Source organism: Rhodamnia argentea, chromosome 9, assembly GCF_020921035.1.
Source record: "Rhodamnia argentea isolate NSW1041297 chromosome 9, ASM2092103v1, whole genome shotgun sequence".
Lineage (NCBI taxonomy): Eukaryota > Viridiplantae > Streptophyta > Magnoliopsida > Myrtales > Myrtaceae > Rhodamnia > Rhodamnia argentea.
In genome coordinates, this window is record NC_063158.1 from 25,561,546 (window position 1) to 25,587,543 (window position 25,998).

The window sequence follows — 25,998 nt, forward strand, 5'->3', positions numbered from 1 at the left end:
ATCCACATGCATCGAATAAATTCAAACCATAGTTTTCTCATACATAATGCGAAACTCCATCCGAGATGAATAACCCCACATCGGTCGAAAGAATTTTCTATTGAGCGGTGTATCGGTGCGCACGACCAATCTCCATGGAAAAACATCCGGTTTGAATTGAAAGTCCAATACACTGCGAGCATAGATCTTGGTTCCATTTTTACATGGTTATTCCATTCTTAAAGCTTTAGCTGTGATACAGAAACAAGCATGTCTTTGGCATATGCTTCCATAGGTCTTCTAATGTGTAGAGTTGACCATCTTTTTCCATCCTATTCTCTTGTCGCCTCCTCTTTGACTAATTCTAATGTGTAAAGTCGACCATCTCGTTTAATTTACGGCGAAACTCGCCCTTGAACTTTTGACCAAAGAAGAAGAGCTTCGAAAGCGCGTGAGGTCACAGTGGCATTTTGTCCTTCAGAGAATGGTCTCAATCTCATTTTAACCCTTGAATGGTATTCTCGTATTACTCAAACTTGACCTTGTTTCGCCCCTAAACCTAAGAACTCCAGCTTGTGTCTGCTTAATCCAAATTTGTCAACAGTTTTTTCAGCAGTTTTAAGGACGCTGGTTGTACGAATATTGACTTCCCGGGCAAAAAGTATTATTAGGAGGACCCGATCTCCAATGGAATTGGTGAATTTCGGTCATATGCAATGGTGGTCCCATTTGGAGCCCATAACATCCGATGACTGTAAACTATGTGGTCCATCATGGATTGGTCCAAAAGTTGATTTCGAGGAATGACCTGCTCATGAGGTAAAAAGGTTAAATAGGGCTATGTAAAAACTGTCATGCTCAGGCAAGCTGAACTAAGGAGGGTTGGCGTTTTCTAAATCACACCATTTTTTACCTTTCGAGTGGATCCAACCCCGGGTTGGTTCGACTGAATTGTCGAATCCATGATCACTCGTCTAAGAGAGAAGCTAGATACATCTTGTTCGCGTAAAAAACGATAAAGGAAAAATGATATTTTTGAAAAAGTCACTAAAAACTCTAAATTATGACTATTACGACACATTTATTTTAAACTTTTTCTCGTGACATAAAATATCTCAAACTTGTACTCTTTTTTTATACATTTACCTTACGCCAGATTTTCGTCGGATGATATTTCAGCCAAAATGTTATTTTTATATCACTTAAGTCATGTGAGTATCGTGTCAATACTGTTTCACCTTCCAAATTCCATATAGATAGTTTTTTACCGTGCTCATTTACGTAAATGTGTCATAAAGGTATAAGTTTGAAATTTTTGATGTACGGAAAAGCAATTAGAGCAAATATGTAATAGTGAGCATAGTCCGGAGTTTCAAAAAGAAAAACAAGTTATGTCTTTGACGGTTTGGAGCATAATTGGATTGATTCTATGAAATTTGGGGTGCAAAACGACAGAAATCAATCCTTGAGGGTGCAAAATGGAAAATAAAATCGGAATTAGGGGAGCAAAATGGAAGCTTCCGTAGTAAAATAAGAAGCAAGTCGAAAGACGCTTTAGATACGATAAATAGCAATAGTCTTCTATTTTAGGGACAACATTAGTGAAATCGAATTTTCCCTTTTTGATTTTTTTAATAAATATGCCGCTCTTGCGCCTCTCTCTCCCTCCTCTCTCGATGGTTGAAAAGGAGATGCTAATGAAGCTTCGTTAATCGCCTCCCTCCTCCTCCTCTCTCTCTCTCGATCTCAAAAGTAGAAACGCAAACGAACGCTGAATAGGGCAAAAAAAGGCCAAAGCTGAGAACTTGAATGCGTTCCCACATGACCCACCAAGGTTTGTCTCTCCGATTCGTGTTTTTCGTTGTTGGGTTTTCGTTGGATTTGTTTTTGAATTCTCGTATGTCCTCAAGTTTTGATTTTTTTTTTTCGTAGAGTTTAACTTGGATCCCTTCCTGACCCGTTCGTAGACCGTGTTGTAACTACATTTTGAGAGCGAATTATTTGTCCGGGTCCATGTTACATAAGATCCGAACTTTGGCAGTGCTTATTGTTCGTGATTATTTAGATGGTTCAAACTTGTGAGGATGCTTTGTCACTAGATCCTAGTTTTTGTTTTGTATTAGGTTTGAGATGCTCTCTTTTTGTATTCATCGAGGTGAAGGACTTCGTTTTGAGGAATGACGTTAGTGGGAGATCATGCTTCAGTTTTGTGGATTCATCAACCCGAAATATGTAGCAGTCTAGAGTTTGTTGCTATAGTTTGGTGAATTGAGCAAAATCTGAAATCCTTGTAAGTCTAGAGTTTGTTCTTGATGGAGCTTCACGTGGGTGTTCCAATTTTGTCAGCATTTCTGTTTCTAACAAACAGCAGATTTCTGTTTTGGATTTCTCGAGGCGTATAGTCAATATAAGCAGCGGTTCTGTTTTAATGTCCTCTCTCTCAATTTTAATGTGGTTATGGGCAGCGGAATTACTTTTGTTGTGCTCTAGTGGTTTAGTCTCAGCAGTTTGATAGAATGACAACTTTCGGCACCAATATAGGTGCTGGTGATCCATTGCTAGTTTCTGGGTGGTTGGGTGTTTTCATATGTTGAGCAGATATCCAGTTGTTTCCCATGGTTTTTTCCATTTCATCAAAATATTCCTGCTTATGAGGGAGAGAGCATTTTTAGGGTTTTGCATTAGCTGATAAATCGTTTTTAAAGGGTTTGTGCGCTTATTCTCACAAAAGTCACTACATCCTGTAATCTGTTTGTTATGTAAGTTAGTAGCTTTAAATGTTTAAGATACATGAAAGGTACTTGTATGTATATGTCATATTGTAGCGTAATGTCTTATGGGCTGACACAACCTCCCGTCCATGACAGATGCACATGCATGCACAAGCATAGTATCTTTGTGGCTTATGGAAGTCGTGACTCTCTCAGTGAGATTATGATCTAATGAGCAATGAAATCTTTTGTGATACTTGTATGATCTTTTTTTTGGACCATCTTGCCAATGCTTGTTGTATGACGATTGGAACGAGCTACTTTGTAGTGGAGGACTTCCGTAGAGGACTTTTTGCCTGCCTGTAGAAGTTATGAAGTTGAATTGAGCACTCAATTCTTCTATGACATTTTTCTCCATTTTGGATCTTATCCTATTGATTATTTGAAACTCAATGCGTTGGAGTGTTGTGTATGTGTTAAATTTATCCTCGACATTATCTTGTTCTATGCAGGGACAGATTTATTTTGAGAGCGGATTAATTATTCGTGTCACATTTTGTTGGATCTATCTATAAGTTCATCCTACCTGAGGGAGAATGGCGGATGGAATTTCAAGTTTCTGGGGCCCAGTGACATCCACTAAAGAGTGTTGTGAGCAGAATTACGTCTATTCTTCCTATGTCGCAGAATTTTACAACACAGTATCAAACATTCCCTGCATTCTTTTGGCGCTGATTGGTCTGATAAATGCCCTAAGACAGCGATTTGAGAAGAGATTCAGTGTCCTTCATATTTCGAATATGGTACTCGCTATGGGAAGCATGCTATATCATGCTACCCTGCAACGAGTGTAAGTACCCTTCTTAGTTCTGCATTACTTTGAATGAATATGTTGCTCATGAGAATCATTCCATGGTTAGGAATTGTGCATCGCGGTGTAGATGAGATGTTAAACCACCAAATCAGATTCACTGGTACCTCATAAATGTATCCAATACTTTGGCACTATAAACATCCAGGGCATAACTTTGGAGGAATTTTGAATTTCCAGACAGAGTAGCCCTTAAAGTGTGTACTCTTTTCCTGAGACCAAGGATGTCTTGTTTGCTGGATACTGTAAAGTAACCTATATTCTGTCCCTATTACTTTGAAATGTTAAGGACCAAAGAAGTATCTGACACAATAAACAACCAAGTTTTGACAAATGGAAGTTGGAACCACATTTACAACAACTGCAGATAGATCCTGGCTTGTCTCAAATAGTTGGCTTCACTATAATTGCACTCATCATTCCTATGTACACATCAGTATGAAGTGCGTGGTTTTGCGTGTAACAGGAGTTGTGGATGGTGCCGATTCTTTCATTTGTTTATATGCATGAGCTATGTTGTGGCATGGGCTTACTGCTTGAGTTATCATAGATTGGTTTGCATCTTGATAGCCTGTAAATGATATATGTCTTCAAGTTGGCCAGATGACCGTCATTAGAAAATAGTTTGTTTTGTAAGCTTACTAGATATGGGGTGTGATTTGTTGAATTTATCAGGCAACAACAAAGCGATGAAACTCCAATGGTGTGGGAAATCTTACTTTATATGTACATCCTCTATTCTCCGGACTGGCACTATCGCAGTACAATGCCCACATTCCTCTTCCTCTACGGTGCTATCTTTGCCATCGGACATTCATACTTCAATTTCGGCGTTGGCTTCAAGATTCACTATGTGGCCCTCTGTCTCCTGTGCATCCCCCGAACGTACAAGTATTATATATACACTGCTGATGCCTCTGCTAAACGACTTGCCAAGCTATATGTAGCAACCCTTGTTCTCGGTAGTGTGTGCGGGCTGTGCGATCGCTTCTTCTGCAAGCAAATATCTTCTTGGCCCATTAATCCTCAAGGCCACGCACTATGGCATGTTTTCATGGGTTTCAATTCGTACTATGCAAATACATTCCTGATGTTTTGCCGAGCTCAACAACTGAACTGGTCACCGAAGGTGGTTTATTTCATGGGGATTTTGCCCTATGTGAAGATTGAGAAGCCTAAAGTCCAATGAGGTATATCAGGGAGGAGGATCGACCTTTATGTTGGCAGAGATAGTTCGAGAGTTTTGAAAGGTAGACGGGAGCAAGCGAGCAGTTGGAAAGTTCACTTTTGCCTTTTTCTTGGTATTCATTTGGTTACACTATGATCTACTGGCTTTTGCACTTGAAAACAGAAAACGTGTACCATATTCAATTCGCCTTTTTGTTCGAAGGATGCAACAGCTTTGCTCGCAAACCAAGCATATGTTATGTAACAGCTGTGGAGTCAAACTCTAATCTTCTTTTGTTGTTAGTGTTTTAGTTCGAGTCTATGACTTAATGTTATTGCTGGAGAACAGTCAGGTTAATACTGAGGCACGATTTTGTTTCCGAGAATTATATAGGAGTAGCTGCGTTGAAGGGAAAACAGCTTTTGTACTGGAATTTGCCAGCTCTTGGTTGCCACTTCCAATTTTTTGCAGTCAAACGAGCTTTTGTGAAGTCCGCCTACTCTTCTGTTGAAGCAAACGAGACCTGAATGCCGCAAATAACCACACAAAAATTCAACACGCGCAAGCAGGCACACGCCCTTGTGCAGAAATAAGTGTTCGTTCGCTCATCAATGTTTGTTCAAATACCGAAGCAACATGGATCTTAGTTTGTGCGTCGATGCTGTCGTGTTCTAAACCGGAACAGTTTGTTCCACTATATAAGACGTGAGATATAAGTACATGTAAGAGGGACGTTTCAGTATACTTTATAGAAGAAGAAGCATGTTTAACTTATTCCTGAGTGACAACAGTTGTCGCTTCTCATTGCTTCTGCAAGAATAGGAGCACCTCCGGTCAATTCGGGACGATAGAAAAGTCAACACAGAACAAAATATACGAGAACAAAGCATGCCAATCCCATTCTGATTTGATTCCTTCTCACCCAGTAAGCAAAATTAATAACTATGAATCTATTAGGCCGTGCAAGAGAAGAAAGATAAAGTGGAACGAGATCAGAATAAATGTTTCGCTGAGAGATGAGGTCAAGGGACATTCATCTGGTGGGCACCTACATCTTTATCCTTCCTAAACATAATCTCATTTGATCCGAAAATCGGGCATCTAATGCTTGTCCCTTAGTCACAGTTTGGACAAAGCGCTAATAAAGAAGAAGACAAAAGTGCAGACAAGTCTCACAGACCAATATGGGCCGATCGAGACTTCACCTGCATGATTGGTTAGCATACACTGTACAAAACATTCATCCGACAAATAAGCTCCCTTGCAGTCGCGAATGCTGCAAATACTACAAGACAGCATGTGCAGTGTCCTTTTTGTCACTGAGCTCCTGCAGGCATGCTATGCTCAAAGCCAATGGCTGACGATGAGTTGACAAAGAAAAGTCCAGTTACATACTGCTGTAATGCTCACTTATGATTGTGCGCTCATCTTCTTGTTGAGGATTTGCCCAAGCTTCATGAACAGGGTTTGTTGCTCTTCGAGAGTAAGGTTCATTAGAATCTGCAAGATATTAACGACATGCAAAGACATTCTCAATGGGAAATTGAGTTTCAACAGAACACACTGGATACTAGATAGGTCAAAAGATATCTCGTATATTATGCGGTCATACCTGCTCCAAGATCATCTCAACCATCAAGTTCTGACCCACTACAAATGACTGATGGTAGATATATGCAAACACAGCCATCACCATCTAAAGTAGAGAAGCTTGATTTAGTAAAGCAGAAGAGGCATGTAGCACAAAACCTATTTCTCAAACAATATACACACTAGCCAACTAAAATAGTCAAATCTAAGACGGATGTACAACAAAGAACAAGAAAAACACTGATCCTATGCAACTTCAAGGGATACAAGAAAATGTTCTTAGTTAACTATTATGTCACCTGACAATCCATTCTATCTGTTATACCACCATGTCCTGGAATACTGTCACCAAAATCCTGAGGCACAAAGGAGCAAAATGGAGTGTCAAGACCTAAGTATCATAGTGAGTCAGACCCATTAGGATTGTTTTTAAATTACAAACCTTGATCTTAAAAGCACGTTTAAACCCACTTGCAAAGAATCCTCCAAAGGGTGCTATGATCGATGCGAATAGACCAAGACAGAGAGCATGCCATTGAACTGGCATTATTGCCATATCTTTCCAAGGAAACTGCATCATTAACAGCAAGCAATGTCATTGAACCTAAACATTTTAATAAATTAGTGCCAACTCTCTTAGATCCTAAATATTTTCACAAGCTTCCTTTTTGCAAAAAGACTGCTCAAACAGCTCAAACGTGAAAAAGAGGATTAATCAGGCCGGATTTTTACAAGCCGTTAAGGACACTCACTAACCAACTGAATCAACATTGGGAACTTAAGCAGGAAAAGACATCATTCATTACAAATATCAACTCATAAATCACATCTCCAGTTCAAGCATCAACATACATTGTACAGAACGGAATAAAAGGATATATCATTGGAAAGCCATGCTATAACTGAGTAATTGACTCACCCATTCAGGGAACCATTTAGCTATAGAGTGTAATACTCTGGCCTGAAAAATGGACCAGGATCACACTGAAGCCAACCAGTAGATAAATCCTGCGATCAATCCAGACAACAGATTAAAGGCCTAGGGTCATTCTGAAACAGAACAGGCTTCAAATAAAACTGCATTGGATTAATTACCTTCCTTGGACATGTTAGCCACTGGAAACGGCCCATAATATTCGCAAGCTGCATATACATGGCAACATACCATGATTAACACCGTAGAACTGTAATTTTGGTCATGGTCACCAGCATAAAAATTATATAGAAACCAATATGTTACCAGTTACCCTCATCTCAAAAGGAGAAATTACAGGACCTGTTCCAACAGGATCAAATGCACAAAAATCTTCAACAATAAAGCAGCTTGGCTCAATAAAGTCTGAAGGAAATGGCAAACAGTTCCTTCCAGGAAGCAACATTTAACCCCTATCAGACATCTAAGTTATAAGTTGAAAAGATCCCAACAAGGATCTAAAGGAAAAAAAAACCTCTCCATCCTTAGAAACTCACTGGAATGGAGTCAGCACAGGTCCATAAACATTCTCCTCCCACAAGCCACAAGGACATGTATGTATTGGTGGGGCAAGTGACAGGACATGCCATGTGCAAGGAAATCCATGTCCTCCATTGATTTCAGTCATATCTCTAAAATGCACAAACAATAGAAATGAATTTTTAAAAGCATAAAGAGCAACGCCAAAAACAACAGTCTCACAAAAACCAAAATAGACCTCAAATCCTACCATGACACAAACGGCATTAAGGATAGCATGAGTCCAATAAAGGTCCCTTTCCATCATCCCAAAGCAAAACACAGGTAAGCATTCAGGTTATTATGTACATGCATGCAAGCCAAAATGCTGTAACACAAGACATCCCTCCCATTCTTGCAGTATGGTTAGACATCTTAACAGCTCACCACAAATGCAGAGATCATAGTAGTAAAAGATGCTCCTATAAATCCCTCCCAAGTTTTCTTTGGAGACAACTTGATCAATGGGGTTCTTCCAAAAAAGAAGCCAAAGAAATAAGCAGCAATATCATTGATCGCTATAAGCGTTGCTGGAAGAAGAAACCTGCAGGACCAGTAATAAAATTGCGTATGAGTTGGATATTACAATGAAATTGCAGCCTTCCTCGACGTAAAACAATTCATGTCATATATTCCAAATAGGTCACTAGAAACTGAGAGTTTTGTTCACAAAACCAACTGTTTCAAAGATACACTTGAATGCTACTTATGACAAATCACTCCACATAACAAGGGTACTTCACAGATAAATCAAAACCTCAAGACTACACCACCAATCTTAAACCAAATGAAAAATTTGAATAAGGCATCAAATTCTCAAATGTCGGATGTCTGGCAAAAAATTCTTAGGATAATAGAATATGTCAAATATTTTACATGGAAAACAAATCAAGGTTGAACCCAAGCTAGTGATTTTCAAAAGTGAATATCGTTGCAATTTCTTCAAGATACCTATCAAATCCCTTAATTATACAGTCATAGGATATCTATCCATGCTTACTGAAAAGTTACATTCAACTTGTGTCCAGTCTCTCCAGACTAAAATGGAATATGTTCTTGAAAAATCATTCACAGCTGTGATTAAACAGAAGGGGTGCAAACAACAGATGGGGACACAAACATAGAGAAGGACATGGAGAGAAAATATCAGCAACTAGAGGCTCTAAACAAGTGGATTTGCAGCATTTACACTTTAACTTGACCATACATAGCTAGCTGTCGTTTCACAGATCTGCAAGTGCAAGAAGCCATGATTGAAGCAAATGGAGGAGCTATCAATAAGAGGACTTGCACCATGCATATTTATGCAGTACTCTTTGACTGTAAAAAACTTCCACACTACAGGTAGTTCAGTCTTTCTTTTGAAGAAGTAAAGCAGACAGTTCTCTTAATCATGCACCTGGACAGATACTAAAATAAATAACCTGAGGGTTCCAGGCACTTCAATTTTGAATATAATTAGTCAAACTTCGAATCACGAAGATGGATCACAACAAAAAAAAATGGATTACAAGATTCCAGGCCCATAAATTTACAATATAGGAGTAGTGGAGGGCTCAACAACATGACAGCAACACTGTGTGCTCAAGGTACAAATAAGTTTGGCATGCATCTTTACAAGCTTTTAAATAGATGAAAGGATCAGAAAGATTTATCTTTCCTTGCCAAGATGTAGTGACTCACCAGAATATTCCCTCAAAGATGTTGGCAACAGTAAAAGATGACTGAGTAAACACCACAATGAGAATCATGTGTGTCCAAGCATATTGGCCAAATTGATACTTGTACATCTTCTTCTTTAAAGTAAGGATGAACCACACAAAGCCTGATTCAAGTTAACAAGGATTACCTATATCAGCAATTTTCTAAAGTCAAAAGCTGCAGTCATGAACACCAGCCATTTGTACATCAATATTATCCATAGCCATGCTAGCAAGTCCAATGCGTGTGCATAATATGCAACACCATCCTTGGGGCAACACAGGTAAAAGATGACAATTCAATTACAGTTTTGATTCACATCTCAATAATTGAAGTCCATTTAAGAGGATTTACTCGGTTTAACAAGTGGAGTTAGCCTGATTAGGATGCTTGTATTTTCTCAGTTTGCATGTGCCTAATGTTGTTGGTCGGAGTGTGGCATTGACAGAATCAACATGGTTAAGGAAGTGTGGTTGGAAACCACCCTTATACTAACATTTAGTACCTTTGAATTGCCTTGCATTCTTCCCTAGCAAAATAGTTTTATATGGACAAATTATGGCATTAGAAGAAAGAATTAACTCCACAATGACCACTCTCAATTTCCATCAATTAACAGTAAGCTACACATTGACATCATGCAAAACACGACAGTCAGGCAGGCTACATCAGATCATCCACACAGGCATATAAACAAAAACGTACAGCCATTGCAATTGTTCAAGTTATCAAAACATTTGATATGCACCTGCAATGTACAAGGAATAGCAGGCAATCATATGATACTTGACAAGTTTGCTGACAAGCTGATATAAAACCATATCCATTGTTACAGTGTTGACTAGTTGTTGACTGAGAATACGTCCATATACAAATAACATTGCCGTGAAGAAAAAGTGCCTGAACAAAGACATCTGAATTAGAAATGTTTCCCATAAACAGCCTCACTAGTGCTGGATCACTTGCATAGTAACCCAAAAAATGAATCAGTACTTGTGGATCTAAATCTATGCAGTACCAGTTCAACATCCTAAATCCTGGGAGACGGCTGTCTTCATGGGCTCTCCTCAGTAGAATGAAAGAGTTCTTTCTTGCCATAAAAATTTGTATAACGACAATCATGGCAGTGATGTATAGGTGACCCATGTAAATAATAAACACAAATCCCCCGATCATCCACACAGATGAGTAAGCCCGGATCAACATCGACCTGTACTTATTTTGATCATTAACAAGCAAATGGGTTCCATTTGCTTTACTAGTTTCTTGAACAACCTAACAACACGAAAATAAATGATCCCCCCATTAGACAATGGCAGCATTCAAATGCAGCAACAGCTGATCAAAAAAGTTTCTTTTCATAAACCTCATTGGAACGCCGACGATGCCGAACCCGAGGCGTTTGAGGACCGCTGTTCTGCATAGCTCTACTTTGTAATTATCACTCAATGGTAAACGCATATACTCTTGAAGTGATCGTGGCCAATTTCACGTGATGAGCTGCTTCCTGTTAATACCAGTTAAACGAGTGCAAATTACTTATCACAGTTCATTACAACAACATAATCAGATAGAGAATAATATGTCAACAAGAACAATCAAAAAGAATGAATGCACAAACTGAATTATCAACATAAATTCCGAGTAGGATTAACTTGTCTCCAACAACTAAAATGTACCTTACTCCTTTTGAAAGCAACTCAGCTAATTACTACTAGCATCTTCAGTCACTAACAATAATTTGCCCGCTTACAATTTCTCCCCATCTCAGGCAAGTGCAGTTTCCAACACAGGGCAACATTAGCTAAAGAACACACCAACACAACAAGACAAAATCTAACATGAATTCCTTCAAAATCCGACGCCAGAGGATTTCAGAGAAAACGAAACATCATTGTTCGACAATAAACTAAACTCAACAAAAAAAAAATTAAGGAAAAAAAAATAGGCTTGAGTTGCGTCTAAATCACGGGCTTTTGGCACATACACAAGAACCGCTATCAAGAAAGCGCCAAACTTTCGCACGCACGTATAGAAAAATCCACAACCCATGTAATCGAAAGTGGAAAAGAGTGATTATAACCAAGATTTGCTTCGAGAACAATAGATCCCACGAGAGGAGGAAGGGAGAGAGAAGCCAGAGCGAATAATGGAGGGACAAGAAGCGACGCGAGAGAGAGAGAGAGAGAGAGGCAATGTAATTGGGAATTTCTCTTTTCTCCTTCGTTGCTAATTTAGTGGAGGAAAACCCGAAGAATCGAAAACGGTGCAGTGCACGGAACAAAAAAAAAAAAATTGTTCCTTTTTCAACTTTCGTTTTTCTTATTCAGCTACAGTGAGAAGTGCTAGAGAGAGAGAGAGAGAGAGAGGCGGAACCTAACGCGTGTAAGAGAGGGACGACATGACACGTGGAAATCGTGCAATCTCAGGCTGGCTACGCCGCATGGTTGGAGTATTAAAATTGAATCTTTTTGGACAAATTAAGATTGAAATTGAAACAAGTGTTAATGGTTTGCAAGTTGAGAAGGATTCCAGATTCTAATTTAAACATTGTAAGTGGGGGAGATCACGTGATTACAAGATAAATATAAAACCTTACGACTACGTTTGGTCGTCCGGATATAAGACAGGATATGATATGTTTTTATCATATTACGTGTTTGGCAACTGTCCAGGATATAATAAACAGGAAATATAGCCAGGATTAAAAAAAATTGAAAGGAAGGGGTGGGATAAATCAATATAAGATTTCTCAAAAGAGCAAATACAAAAAAAATCGAATTTTTCTCACAACTATCGTCTCTTCTACGTGTTAGGCCGCCTCTCTAGCAGGGGGCTTGCCTCTCTAACTGCTGCAATTGTCAAGTATGGCTGCCTCTTTGGCGATGCCAAGTTGGGGTCCCCAGTCGCAAAGTTGGGTATCTCCATAACATTGCTCTTTAATTGATTGTTTGGCGTGATATGAGATCAAGTCCCTTGTTCTGTAATCGCTTGAACCTTTCCAACATTCGAAAGGGGTTTCGACATGTTATGAAAAACTTGAGATTTATCATTGACTTTCAAAAGAGGTCTCAACATTCGAAAGGACTTTCTTGGATGACTTGCATGAGTATATCTTCAATTTACGAAAAGAGGCAAAATAATTAGATTATTCACCACTTAATTACTTACTCGACAAAACAAAAGAGCAAGTTCATCAAGTCATTCTCAAATGATTCAACTCCAAATCAAGACTTCCGATTCTGCAAGATGTCTCCATCGATGTTGTGCTCGAGTTATGTTGGCACAAACCTCTGCTTAATAATAGCTCACTCATCGGAACTCATTATCGCATAATTTCTAAAGCATGTTTTAGCAAAATGGAGTTGATCTCCGCCACGTCTTGTCTCTACTTATTCGACTTTAAATCTGTAATTAACCAAACAGTAAATAAGATAGATAAAATCATTGAATTTTGTATCCCATCTTATCTAGTCTTATTCTGACGAGAAATCCAAACGGCCAAATGCAACCTAGAAGTTGATGTCATGCATTGGACATTCATCAAACATTCGGGCAAAAAGTTTCTAATTGAAGTCCTCATTCGAACATTACATTTTTTTTATGTTACTTTTGGTTGTTTTTCGAACGTTATTAATAAATGAAAGTACCCATCTTTTCGATCAAAAGAAGTCCTCATTCGGATCGGGACACCATATCTTGAAAACCCCATGTCGAAATTCAAGAGGTCGTGCAATAAGACAGTTGAATGCTCGGTTTGAATGTGTCATATCCTGCATGATTTGAATTACATCTTTTGTTTAAAGATTATTTGAAGAGTCGTCCGTTTATGAGTAGAGTCTCATCTAAAGCCGTGGATGGAAGGACTCGCATACATCGCTCAATCAATTGAATCAAATAATAGATAAGTCATGTTTTAGAAAAAAAAGGCCTAGAATCTTAACAGCTAAGAATAATGATACGGAAGAGAGAGTTGATAAATATGTGTATGCTTATAAACATATATATATATATATATATATATATATTCACAATAAAGATTACATCAGCCTATTCATAGATTTTATAATATCGATATCTCATGAAATCAAATCGGATATGCATACTCAAAATAGGGGAAAATTGTCAAAAAAGCCCCAAACCTATTGCATTTTTATTAATTCAGTCCTAAACATTTTGCATTTGTGCCAATTCGGTTCTAAAACCTTTTGCATTTATGTCAATTCGATCCATCCGACCAACTTTAGCTGGTTTTTTTTTTTTATCAAAACTTTAGCTGGTTGGCACTAATGTAAACTTTGGCACCGACGTTGATAACTTTTTATACTATTTTAATATTATTTTCAAATCTTTGTTTTCATTTTTTTCTTTTTCTTTCCATTTTCTTTTTCTTTCTTCTTCCTCCAACCCGGTCATCGGTCTCACGCGAAGCTCGCCCTCGTAGGGCGATGTTCGCCTTCGCTCGCCCATGGCAAGGCTCGACTTAGCCCAAGCCGGACTCGCGCGAGGTCGACCTCACAAGCCCTAATCTCTGGCGGCGACCGGCTAGAGAAAGAAGAAAGGAAAATAAAACAGAAGAGAAAGAACAGAAAAAAATTATTTTAAAAATATTGAAAAATTAATAAAATCTATCAATATCGGTGTCGCACGACCAAATGGATTGAATTAACACAAATGTAAAAGATTTAAGACTGAATTGACATAAAAAAAAAGGTTTAGAACTTAATTAGCACAAATGCAAAAGGTTTAAGACTGAATTGACATAAAAAAAAAGGTTTAGAACTTAATTAGCACAAATGCAAAAGGTTTAAGACTGAATTAGTAAAAGTGAAATAGGTTTAGGACCTTCTTTTACAATTTTTCTCTGTTTTGATTATGCATAACTGATTTAATTTCATTAGATATGATCTCATAAAGTTGACCGGATAAACTGAATTGCCACACATGTAAAAGATTTAGGACTAAATTAGCACAAATACAAAAGGTTTAGGATTGAATTGATAAAAATGCAATAGATCTAAAACTTTTTTGGCAATTTTCCGTCAAAATAGATATGAAAAACTAGAGAAAATATCCAAGATATCTCTAACGTTAACAGTGGATAAAGAAGGGTGGCTAGAAATACTTAGACATATCTAGTCGGAAAGAATATATTCTTGTAAGTTCCTAATAACAAAAGGTGGCCTAATGTGATAAAACATTCTCGAGCTTTTGACTCATTGATCTTTCTCAAGCTTATATCAACGGTATTATTCATAATAAAAAAAGGAGGGGGGGGAAGAGGGTTGGTTGTGTGTGTGTGTGTCTTTAGGCTTATGTATAAACCTCGATTTCCGAATATATAAGGCTTATGTTATTTTGGCTTTAATTACATCTCCACCTTTATTCTTCATGGTCAATAAGAGTTACAAACCTAGTAAAGTTGAATCAGTCCAGAAAACATCTTTAACTAACATAAAGAAACTATTTGGACCTTAGTAAGTTATAAAACTGGTTTGTCTAAGACCTCACCTGGATCTCAAGATCCTTTGGACGTAAAATATTTAGAGGGTATTCCTCACCAACAGAGAAAAAAAAAGATTGTTTGGCAATAAGGAGGGTGGCGGTAGAAAATGTAGACTCCACGTCGGTTTCGGTTGGCTACCGCCGTATAGGGTCATGTATTTGCGTCCGCGCCTAGAATGAGCCATTGAAGCTTCGTCTCCTACATTGTCGATTTATGCTTTGCATAGTATCTAATATCTGACAAAGAAAACATGATTAATTCACACAAAATACTATTGCAACATGGACCCCCCACGTCTAATTAGACACGTTGCCATTAAGTTTGTCGAGCTGACGTGACACATTTTTTGGATGTTACCCACCGCCCAACGAATAAGATGCCGTTGACTCTCTCTCTCTTCTCGTGTATTGAAGAGAGCCTAGGGAAATTAAAGTTGATGCTGCTAGTTTCACGTTCGTTGTAGGGTTCTCTTGATTGTAAAGTCATTGCAAATATATGAAATTTGAAAAGATGTATATATGTAGTTGTTATGGTGTTGGCAATAAATACATCTTCTATTATTTCGTACTTCATCAAGAAAAATGTTCATTTCTCATTACGAGACATGGTGGATTCTTATCGTTGCGTCTGGCACGGCTCCAGCAAGAGATTTTGAGCTTCGAAAAGTCCATTTAGTGAAAGTTGCGGGGTTTGGTATATTTTTTTTGGATCAATTTGAATGAAACATAGATTTGGCAAACCTCAAAGCGGGTCATCCCTTGATTTAACTTTCAGCATTTCGGAAAAGCCCTCTCCATTGATTAATGATTTTTTTCGGGAAAAAGTGTCAAAGAAGTTATGAATGTATTACATTGATGTTAATTCAATCCTAAATATTTTAATTGTATCAATGTAGTCCTAAACTTTTTGTATTTGTACCAATTGAGTCTATTCAGTTAATTTTGATAAGAAATCGATGACAAAGACATCGGTTGTCCTACGTGACACGGACGGAGTCGAAGTGGACATTTTTAATAATTTTTTATTTTATAATAAATTTTTTTCTCTTTCTTTTTATTTTTTCTTTTATTTACTCTTGTTTTTCTTGTTTGAGGGCCGGTGACCCTTGCTGGCCTTCAATAAAAAAAAAGTAAAGAAAATTACAAAATATAAAAAATTAAAATATTATATTGCATGTCGTAGCGTTCCATATCACTTAGGATGATCGAACTCCACGCCAATCATTTTCCGGCCAAAATTGGCCGAATGGACTCAATTGGCACAAATATAAACTATTTAGGACTAAACTAGCTTAATTAAAAAGTTTAGGATTAAATTGGTACAAATGCAATAAGTTTATGACTTTTTGGACACTTACCCCGAATTTTTTTTAGTTACCCTGTCTTGTCCTCAGAAATCTATTGAAATTTCGCTTTCATTGGGTATTGCAAACTCAAGCACTTCATCTTCTCCCTCGCTGAAGCCATATCCGAGTTCCACCCAAATCTAAACCTCCAAATGGATCTCGAGGCAAAGATTTTTGAGGAATTGACTTTGTATTTTCCCAAAGCTCTCCCAACCGCACTATATTATATCTAGGTAAGAAACTGAATGACAAGCTTTAGAAGAATAATAACTGCTAACAAAAAGCTATCTATAACCACAGGAAATTTATGGGACATATATCAAAACATGTCAAACTCAACTCATCAACCATGCCATTAGTAAGTGCATGATTACAATTTATTTGGAGAACTTATAGAAAAATAACTTGTCATTCATAGATATATTGATAGTTTCGCAACCTCATACTTATAAAAAAGTACATATTTTCAAAACCATATGTTTCCACTAATATATTCGTAACCTAGTTTGAGAAATATATATCTACATGTAAACACATATTGAAAGAACACATACCTCCAACCACATAATTATGACATTTTTATGTCAAAGCATTGGCAAATTACTATTCAAGTAATGAAACTTGAAAGTAAAATCTTTTTAAACGTATCCCTGTGTATATTTGTAACATTTTGTTGATAGAGAATCATAATTTAAAAAAAAAAATCAGTTGAATTGAAACTTGTCAACTGTGTGCTAATTATTCTGTCAAATTTCAGTGACATTGCTAACAATATAGGCTTGGTTAGAAAATAAAATTTCTATATCGTAGTGATAATAAAAAATTGGGTGTTGAGGGATTGCACCATGACGAACGAATAGATTACTGATGGAAAATTGGAGGCTTTTTTCCAAAGCAGGAGTAAAAATAAAAGTAATTATCAAATCAAGCATAAAAAAAAATATTTACCAAATCATGTGCCGCTCGGCAATCTTACTACCGAGCGGCACCTCACTCTGCAATAGGATGGCCGTTTGGGGTTGGGAGCCCAACCCCATCCGGCCACTTAAATTGCCGAGCTAAGTGGTTGCTCGGCAATTAAACTACCGAGCAACCAGACCTTGTTTTTTTTTTAAATTTTTTATTATTATTCAATTTGTTTTCATTTAATTATTTTTTAATTTATTTTTCTTGTCGCTCCGTCCGTGGCCCCGTCGTCTTGCTCGCTCGTGCACCACGATGACGCGCCTCGACTTCGCGGCCCCGTCGCCTCGCTCGTTCGTTCACTTGCTCGTTCTTCTTTTTCTTGTTTTCTTTTAATCTTTTTTTATTATTCAATTTGTTTTCATTTAATCATTTTTTTAATTTCTTTTTCTTGTCGCTCCACGGCCCCGTCGCCTCGCATGTTCATTCGCTCGATGACACACCTCGACCCCCTAGCCCCGTCACCTCGCTTGTTCGTTCGTTCGAAGACATGCCTCGGCTCCACGGCCCCATCGCCTTGCTTGCTCGTGCACCACGAACAAGCGCGGCGACGGGGCCACAGAGTGCACGAGCAAGCGTGGCAATGGGGCCGCGAAGTCGAGGCGCATCATCAAGCGAACGAACAAGTGAGGCGATGGGGCCGCGGACGGAGTGAGGAGAAAAAGAAAGTAAAAAAATGATTAAATGAAAGCAAATTGAATAATAAAAAATGATTAAAAGAAAACAAGAAAAAGAAGAACGAGCGAGGCGATGGGGCCGCGGAGTCGAGGTGCGTCATCGTGGTGCACGAGCGAGCGAGACGACGGGACCGCAGAGCAACGAAAAAAGGAAATTAAAAAAAATGATTAAATGAAAACACATTGAATAATAAAAAAAGATTAAAAGAAAACAAGGAAAAGAAATTAAAAAATGAGTAAAAGAAAATAAAAAAAATTTACCAAAAGAAAAAAGCTTGTTGCTCGGCACTCAAAGTGCCGAGCAACAATAAAAAATAAAAAAATTTTAAAAAAGGGGGTGTTGCTCGGCAGTTAAACTGCCAAGCAACCACTCACCTTGGCAATACAACTGCCGAGCGAGCCTCCCGAGCCCCGCCCCACCTTAAGACTGCCGAGCTAGGTGCCGCTCGGTAGTAAGATCGCCGAGCGGCACCTGGTCCGGTAAATATTTTTTTTACACCTAATTTGGTAATTACTTTTGTTCTTACTCATGCTTTGGAAAAAAGCCTCAAAAATTGGATGGCAATGTATATGTACGTAGGCAAAGGTGAAAAGGTGTCTTTCAATTCATTTAGTCTAAATGTGAGTTAGTATGTTAAATTGTATGAATGAAAGGTCGCATGACGAATATTTTCTTTTTGGTAACACTCTACTAATTAATTTTGAAGAACAAAATTCACGATAATAAAAAGGTTCCATCTTGAGAAGCCAAAGACACAAATTATCACTTTTTGCTATCTCGATCTCGGTCGTCGAACTTTCGTTCTAAATTTCCTTTCCACGAAAACCCAATGTAATGACCCCGCGTCGAGTGAAAAGGCGTAAAATGAGTTTGAAGCATTTATCTATATAGATAAGGTAAATAAAAAAATACTGAAAACGCATTATATTTTTATGGGCAATTGATATTAAACACGCTCAAACAGACTCGTTTGAATTATTTTATACATATACAGGTATATGAGTATGCGGAAAGACAATTTTTTTTTCCATTTAAATATAAAATTAAACACTTTTCAAATTCTAAACGAAAATCATTTGAAATTACGCGTATATTGATAAAAGAGAAAAGTACTTTTCATTAAATAGAGTTTGGAATGACTTGTGTTGGGCTCCTCCCTATCCCCAAAATTCCCCAAACAAGACTTGCCTTTTAAGAGAGAAAAATAAAGTCAAGAAATCGCCTTTTGCTTTTTGAATTTTCTAAAAACTTTCGAGTAAGTTATTAGGTAATCCACATGAGGCTTTGTGGCTGTGGTGGGCCGGACCGTCACTGGCAAAGAGAGCAACCGACCATCACCGTCACTTGTAGGAAGTAACGGTGCAAGTTGGACCAGGCATTTTGCTCTGTGAGGTGCAATGTACAGTAGAGAATGTACCATCGGTCTTTCGAGAATGACAGTGCTATCAGCTTGTCATTTTCTTATATTATATATATACATATAAGAAGATATTTTCAGAAATGGATTTAGCAATTATTTTGCGCCAAAGCAACATAATTTTCGATAAGTTTCATTTAAGAGTAGCATTGATCTAAATATATAAGGTAATATAGATTGAAACTAGAAAATTAACCAATAGCAATGCAATTAAAATAAAATTGTATCACTATGCATGACAACCAAAAGCCGCTATGTTCAAATTATGATCTTATCCCCACAATGCTAATTTGAAAATATTTGAATATGATCATGTACATAAGTAAAGACAGTCCTTATCATTTTTCCAATCATTGAGAAATAAACATAAAGCAATAAAGCAACAAATAAACTTAGATTGTAACATGATAGCATATATTTTTAATATCATGTGAGTGTAAAGATGCATTTTCCAGGAGTGGGATTCATGGGTAGTTTAGAAAATAATGAAAAACTCTAAAAATGTGATTTAGTTTTTGTGCTTTTTCATGTATGTCTTAAAGAAACGATTTTTAAGGCCTAAAAAGACGAGATATGTATTAAAGCGTGTCAATTATGGTTTGGGAAATTTTCAAATAAGGTTATGAAGTGCACTTATTTACACAAATAAAAATGTAAAGTAAGCCTTGTTTCAAACGAAGGTCTAAATTAGCCATATCAATCTCAAGAAGGGCCTAACCTCACTAGCTGGTTAAGGACATTTTCGTAATTTGTTTCTTTTTTTCTTTTCTTTTTTAGATTTCTTTTTTTCCCTTGTCGCCAACCCTAGCGAGGGAGGGAAAAAAGAAATGATAAAAAAAGGAAAAAAAAATAAATGATGAAAATGCCCTTCATTAGCCAGTGAGGTGAGGCCCGGTGAGGCCCTTCTTTGAGGCCATATCAAGTAAGTGCACTTCTTATTTGGAATTTTCCCTTATAATTTTGAACGAATTTTTCTTTGAATCCACCAAATGTAGGGTTCATAGAATTTCAAAGCTATTAGTAAAGCTTCTCCATGTCGTAACTCGTTAGACGACGAATATGTCCATTAAAGTTTTTTTTTTTTTAAGAAAAAAGAGGAAGTTACTTCAACTGGACTAAGGATTGTCGCCTTCGGACATGGGGAAACATACCAAAAAAGTCCTAAACCAATTATAATTGTGCCAATGTAGTCCTAAACATTTTGTATTTATGCCAATACGGTCTTTCCGGTCAACTTTGGCGGGTTGGCGTTGATGTGGACACAGATCGGCACCGATGTGGATGTCGATGCCGACGTAGATAATTTTTCATAATATTTTAGTATTTTTTCAATCTTTCTAATTTTCCCTGACTCAAATTGTCAAGATGAAAATACGAACACCATCGCAATCTCTCTAGAACTCTTCACTAATTCTCTCTCCTTACGAGTGCTCAGAGGATATACAAGTATGCTGTTCAAAGGTCCCTCATAATGAAATACAGAACAAACATTTTTTTGGACACAATACTCTAACTTCTACAAAGAATTAATTCTAGCTCCTTCTCCTCCTACAAGCAAAGTTATTAGACCTGCCTTTATTCCCTCATTCCTTCTTTCTCAATCGCTCTCACTTCTAAAAAGAAATTTCGTGCAACTACTGGTGTCGCGCAAGGAAATCAAACAACATCAAAGAAATAAATTGGCAAAGTGCTCAAGCTCACCTATGCGATTGCCAATAAGATCTCGAGGTCTCATGCACAGTGAAACTTATAGCTATGCTGGGGCACACGCTCTGAACAATGATAAATGAATAGTCAATAATCGAGTTATACAGCCAAAGCAGTAAAGCACTAAGCAGAATAAAAACTAAGCACATAACAAAAGAGTCGCTCCGAGTCCTTGTGAAGTCCTAATAAACAATCCTTTCTGCTTATTGTTCATAAAGCATGCCGGATACCTCCGTAGAAGATGATATTTTTCTGCAAGTTTTTCATTGAGACAAGAAGTAATCAATATGAGCGCATGATCATTAGATTTCACGTTCCACAAACTGGGGACAAACATACAATTCATAGAGGTATCTGGAAGTATTTCAAGCTCGTTGTAATATAATCACGAAAGAGGGTGAAAACCCTAACCTTAGCTCGTCAGACACTATGGATGAATCGGAGCTGCCAATGGGGACACAGGAGGCGACGGCAGATGCAGCGGCGTGATCGGAAGTGAAGAGAAAGACAACCTCGCAATAATGGGAGCGAAGCACATGGAAGGTTCAACTCGAGCTCATTAGACCCCGAACGACGAATCTGAGCCACCTATGCTTATGGTGCTCTGGGAGATGATGATGGAGGCAATGTCGGAGGCGTAGGCGGCGATATGGTTCATCGAATGAAAGAGAGAAGCCTTTGCAGTAACGAGAGGGAAGAGAGAGAGCAGAGTGGAGAGCTTTTGGTCGGACGCTAAGGACGAATTGGAGCTGCCAATGGGGCCACGAGAGGTGATGCGGAGGTGTCGGGAGTGAAGAGAAAGAAACCCTCACAGTAATTGGAGCGAAGCGCATGGAAGGTTCAACTCGAGCTCGTTAGATCCAAACGAAGAATCTGAGCCACCTATGCCTATGGTGCTCTGGGAGGCAATGCCGGAAGCGTAGGTGAGGATATGGTTCGTCGAATGAATAGAGAGAAGCCTTCGCAGTAGCGGGACGGAAGAGAGAGCAGAGTGGAGAGCCTTTGGTCGTGAAGAGGGAGGGAGAGAGAGAGAGAGCAGAGCGGAGTCGTGAAGAGGACAGAGAGAGGAGTGGAGTTGTGAAGAGAGCAGAGTAGAGCGGCGACTTTTCTAACTTCTAAGTAATGGAGAGAAATTGGAGAGAGGGGAGAAGATTTTTCAAAATTTCCACTTAGTGGGTTCGGCGCGACACCTGTCGCTCACACGCGTTTCATAAGCCATTAGGATCCAGAGGTCTTTGCATCCTTTGCTTGGTCAATAACAGTTGTGTATTCTGAAAGCAACAGTTGTGTATTCTGAAGTGTGAGAAGTTCGTAAATTTCGAGGAATATATTGATGTGAAGGTCAAATTGATTAAACTTCGAAGAACGACCTACGTGAAATAGGAGTGATTGACCACCACAATGTCATTGTGCTCATTGATGAGTTTCTACGAACATGGAAAAGACTCATTCATACCGTCGTAGCAGATCGCTGCAGATTAGAATAAACTCAAACAAACATTTCCACAATAGGTTATTATCTGCATCAAGCTTGATGGAGACGAAACTTGTGATGTTGGGGAGAACAATAAGATGACGAGGTTCAGTGCATAGTCGTAATTTGAGCAGCAGGCAAGAGGGAAGAAGAAAACGTGAGAGCAATGTTAGGTAGAGATTATGGGAAATTGGACTAAAGAAAACTTTTCAACTTGTCAATGTAGAACTTTTGTGCGGAATTTCAATATAGTCCTTCCGATCAATTGACTTCGAAAAGCGCTGACGAAGCGATCCACATAGGATGTCCCAATTTCGCACATCCTAGAACCGGTATTCTCTAATAAATTGTACAACCGCAATCAGAATCGATCACACCCGGATTTTTTTTAGTTAAAAAAGTGCATTCAAATAAAAAGAAAAAAAAAAGTTGGACAAAAATAAAAGAACATGGAAAAGAGAGAGATCTATTTTAGTATTCAAGGGTAATGTTATAGTTATCAAATCTATTAAGATACGTGACAAATTTAAAGATTGACAAGAGATGTTTCTCATTCTCCTTATCGGGAAGTGCTTGAATACGCTAATGCACATGTGATATTGCACATCTTGGCAATTGCAAATTTCAATAGACTGTTGTTGGGAAATAAAATAAGTAGGGATAGTATATAATAAATCCAATTTAATTCTTCCTTAGTCCTTATATGCGGAAGTTCGAAATCCCTTGGAAGCACCATGCTGTAATATTCTCTCCCTTAGAAAACATGGAATGCACAACTTGGCTACGAGCACTTTGTTCATCCTTTTGTTCCGTTCGCTCCAATGTACACATCGAAAAAAGCGGCTCGGTTCGAGGTTCCAAAGACAGCCAAACCAACATAATCTCGAATCATTCTTCTCTAATTAGGATATTCTGAAGGCATAAGCATTGAATTTAGCCGGGCGACAGCGAATATGAAACAATTGAAAGAGATCCTAACCCGCCTACATTTGTTTTATCAAAGAAGAGACAAGGAAGGAAGCTACACAAACAAAGGCGGCCATGGAAGGTCCTGTGGATTCTTTGTGACTGATGTTGTTCTTGTCTTTACAAACACTGTGCATTACAATTGCATCAACCCTAACTTTGTTATCATCACCCAACTTGTCCAAACAGCATCCATCTTGGAGCACGTCATGGCGTGAACCTTGAAGCAAGAAATCCTCATGTAGATATCCTTATATCCCACGACGAGAACTTAACCTAGTTATCTGTCACATGGTAATGCTCCCATGCAAAAAGATACAAAAGCACGAGAGCGAAGCTTCCGTAGTGATAAGGATAACACCCCCTAGTAAGAACGGACGGAAAGAGATTATTACTGAATCAACCTGTAGAGACCGAGATGGGCATTTCCACCTTCCGTAACCCTACATAATCGGCTGGAGAAGACTTGATTCCATCTGTTTCTCGATCCAACCATTCGTCGATAAATTACTGTTCTCTATTCTTCCCTTAATTATTGGCATCGTTCATTTGGGAAGGTGGATCCGAAGTCTGACCATGGGTTCGGTGCTGAGCAGTAGTAATCCGAGGAAAAGGCATCCGAATTCTGAGAAGGCCTACCCTGACGATAATATCAGTTCGATTGCCGGACAGGAGTGCCTAAGCATAAAGAAGTTGAAGAGGAGAAAGAAGAGGAGTTACCGAGGACAGCAACATGGATCACCGCCACCGGAGCAGAAGAAGATGACGACAATGTTCAAAAGTATGACCCTGAGGGAATGGATCTTGTCTTCTCCTGGGAGAGAACCAGAGCGCATCGACGGAGGCGGGGCCTTTGTGTTCTCGCCGCTGTTCAAGAGGGTGTTTCCACCTTCTCCGGTGGTGGACGGGACTTGGATATCTACGGCAGCTTCGCTGTGTAAGGCCAGGGACAGTCTGTCGGTGGAGAGTCCATGGAGAATTAGTGCAGAAGATGATGGAGAAGAAGAACAAGAAGAAGGTGTGGTGTCTTCAGCTTCTATTTGCAGGAATGAGAGTGGGAGGACAACCAAGAAAGTGAGCTTCAGGTTGCCAGAGGAGGCTGATATTATCATCTTCTCCTCTCCGAGGGATGATGAGAACTGAATCTGATGACGACAATGGTGATCGTGGAGAGTTGAATCAAAGATTAACGACCGAAGCCGACGGCAAAATCATGTCTCATGAATTACTTATCGAACTCATCACCTATTAATGAGATGCGATGGACGTAATCAATCACTTTGCGGGAATTCCCTGGATTCTTGTTGTTTTTCTTTTGGTGACTGGTTAGATTAAACTTGAATTAGCATAGAAAACATCTTAATATCCTCTGTCGTATGCCTCGTGTTCGGACTGGTCTAACGTGCATTACTGCAAATTACCATTTTGCTTCAACTTGAAGTCTTCGGGGGACCCTTTTGGCATGAGGCTCTTTGTTTTTCCTATACATAATTTCTCTCGTGTTGTCCTCTTACGTAAGAAAAGCGGCCCTTTCGAAGTTCATTGGGAGTTAAAATGTGAGCCCGAAAGCTCGGATTGGACAAAATTCTCGGGCCCGAATAAGCCTGGGCCATGATTTTAGGCTCCCCTTGACTTTATTTTTGGGCCGGTCCGAATCTTCGGGCTTGAGATGCTTATGACCCAAATGGCCAGACATATAATAAAAGCTATTTGTGAGGCCCACAACGCAATTGGCAACAATACCATAAATATTGGAAAAATTGACCAGACCAATCCCTTACAATCTCTCAAAAATTTCCTAAATCTTTCCCTCCATCCAAATTGGATTGTGCTTTTAGAACCCTTCCATTTCTCTCCAAACTCCTCCTAGCACATGTAATATTAGGCTCGGTCGGAAGGAGGGGAGGGGAAAAGAAAATGTGGGGTCGGTACGTGCGAAAAATATGATATATTTTGAAGTTCGTTGTGAGGAGAGAGGGGGATTTAAGTTCCTCTATCCATTGTCCTCAACTCATATCATCCAAACTCGAGTACTAGAGGTACGTTTTGTTTGAGTGAAAGTATTTTTCGAGAATTAGTTTTCTGAACTTTCACCGTTTTGATTTGCCGAAAAAGACTTAGTCAATGAAAAGTACTTTCGGGTCAACGGAAAATTTCTGCATAAAATTGGGAAGGTAAATTCCTAAATCTAAAGAGATGAAGCACTTTCCGAAATTGCTCCTCTCGAATTTTGAATATTATATTATATTATCTTTTTATTTTATTTTTCCTCTTTTTTGTGTTTTTCTTTTTCTTTCTCCCTTCGCTAGTTGCCGACAGTCGACAACCTTGCGCTCGAAGCTCGCCCGTAGCCACCGCCGGCGGGTCACGGTGGAGGAAGAAAGAAAACGAACAAAAAAGAAAATAAACAAAAATAAAAAAGAAAGAAAA

General features: G+C 38.6%; 2 protein-coding genes across 2 annotated transcripts; one reads left to right on the forward strand and one right to left on the reverse strand.

Annotated features, from left to right (window-relative positions):
* The first annotated feature begins 1,606 nt into the window (after positions 1–1,606).
* Positions 1,607–5,107, forward strand: LOC115742866 (alkaline ceramidase). Its single transcript, XM_030677386.2, has 3 exons — positions 1,607–1,813; positions 3,203–3,540; positions 4,237–5,107. The coding sequence occupies exons 2-3, from the start codon at positions 3,287–3,289 to the stop codon at positions 4,748–4,750; spliced, it is 768 nt and encodes a 255-aa protein (XP_030533246.1). The 5' UTR covers positions 1,607–1,813; positions 3,203–3,286; the 3' UTR covers positions 4,751–5,107.
* Positions 5,108–5,711: 604 nt separating this feature from the next.
* LOC115742864 (phosphatidate cytidylyltransferase 1) lies at positions 5,712–11,719 on the reverse strand. The gene is given in 13 exon segments (XM_030677384.2): positions 5,712–6,229; positions 6,342–6,425; positions 6,619–6,675; positions 6,762–6,890; positions 7,239–7,259; positions 7,262–7,327; positions 7,415–7,462; positions 8,199–8,355; positions 9,495–9,636; positions 10,261–10,412; positions 10,531–10,787; positions 10,879–11,016; positions 11,593–11,719. Coding segments are annotated over 12 exon segments (1,260 nt in total). The 5' UTR covers positions 10,936–11,016; positions 11,593–11,719; the 3' UTR covers positions 5,712–6,139.
* Between the last annotated feature and the right edge of the window lie 14,279 nt (positions 11,720–25,998).

Bases quoted from the DNA above. Each gene is read 5' to 3' on its own strand.
- LOC115742866 (XM_030677386.2), top strand. From the start codon at position 3,287: ATGGCGGATGGAATTTCAAGTTTCTGGGGCCCAGTGACATCCACTAAA. The intron at 3,541-4,236 runs GTAAGTACCCTT...TGAATTTATCAG, and splicing joins CATGCTACCCTGCAACGAGT to GCAACAACAAAGCGATGAAA.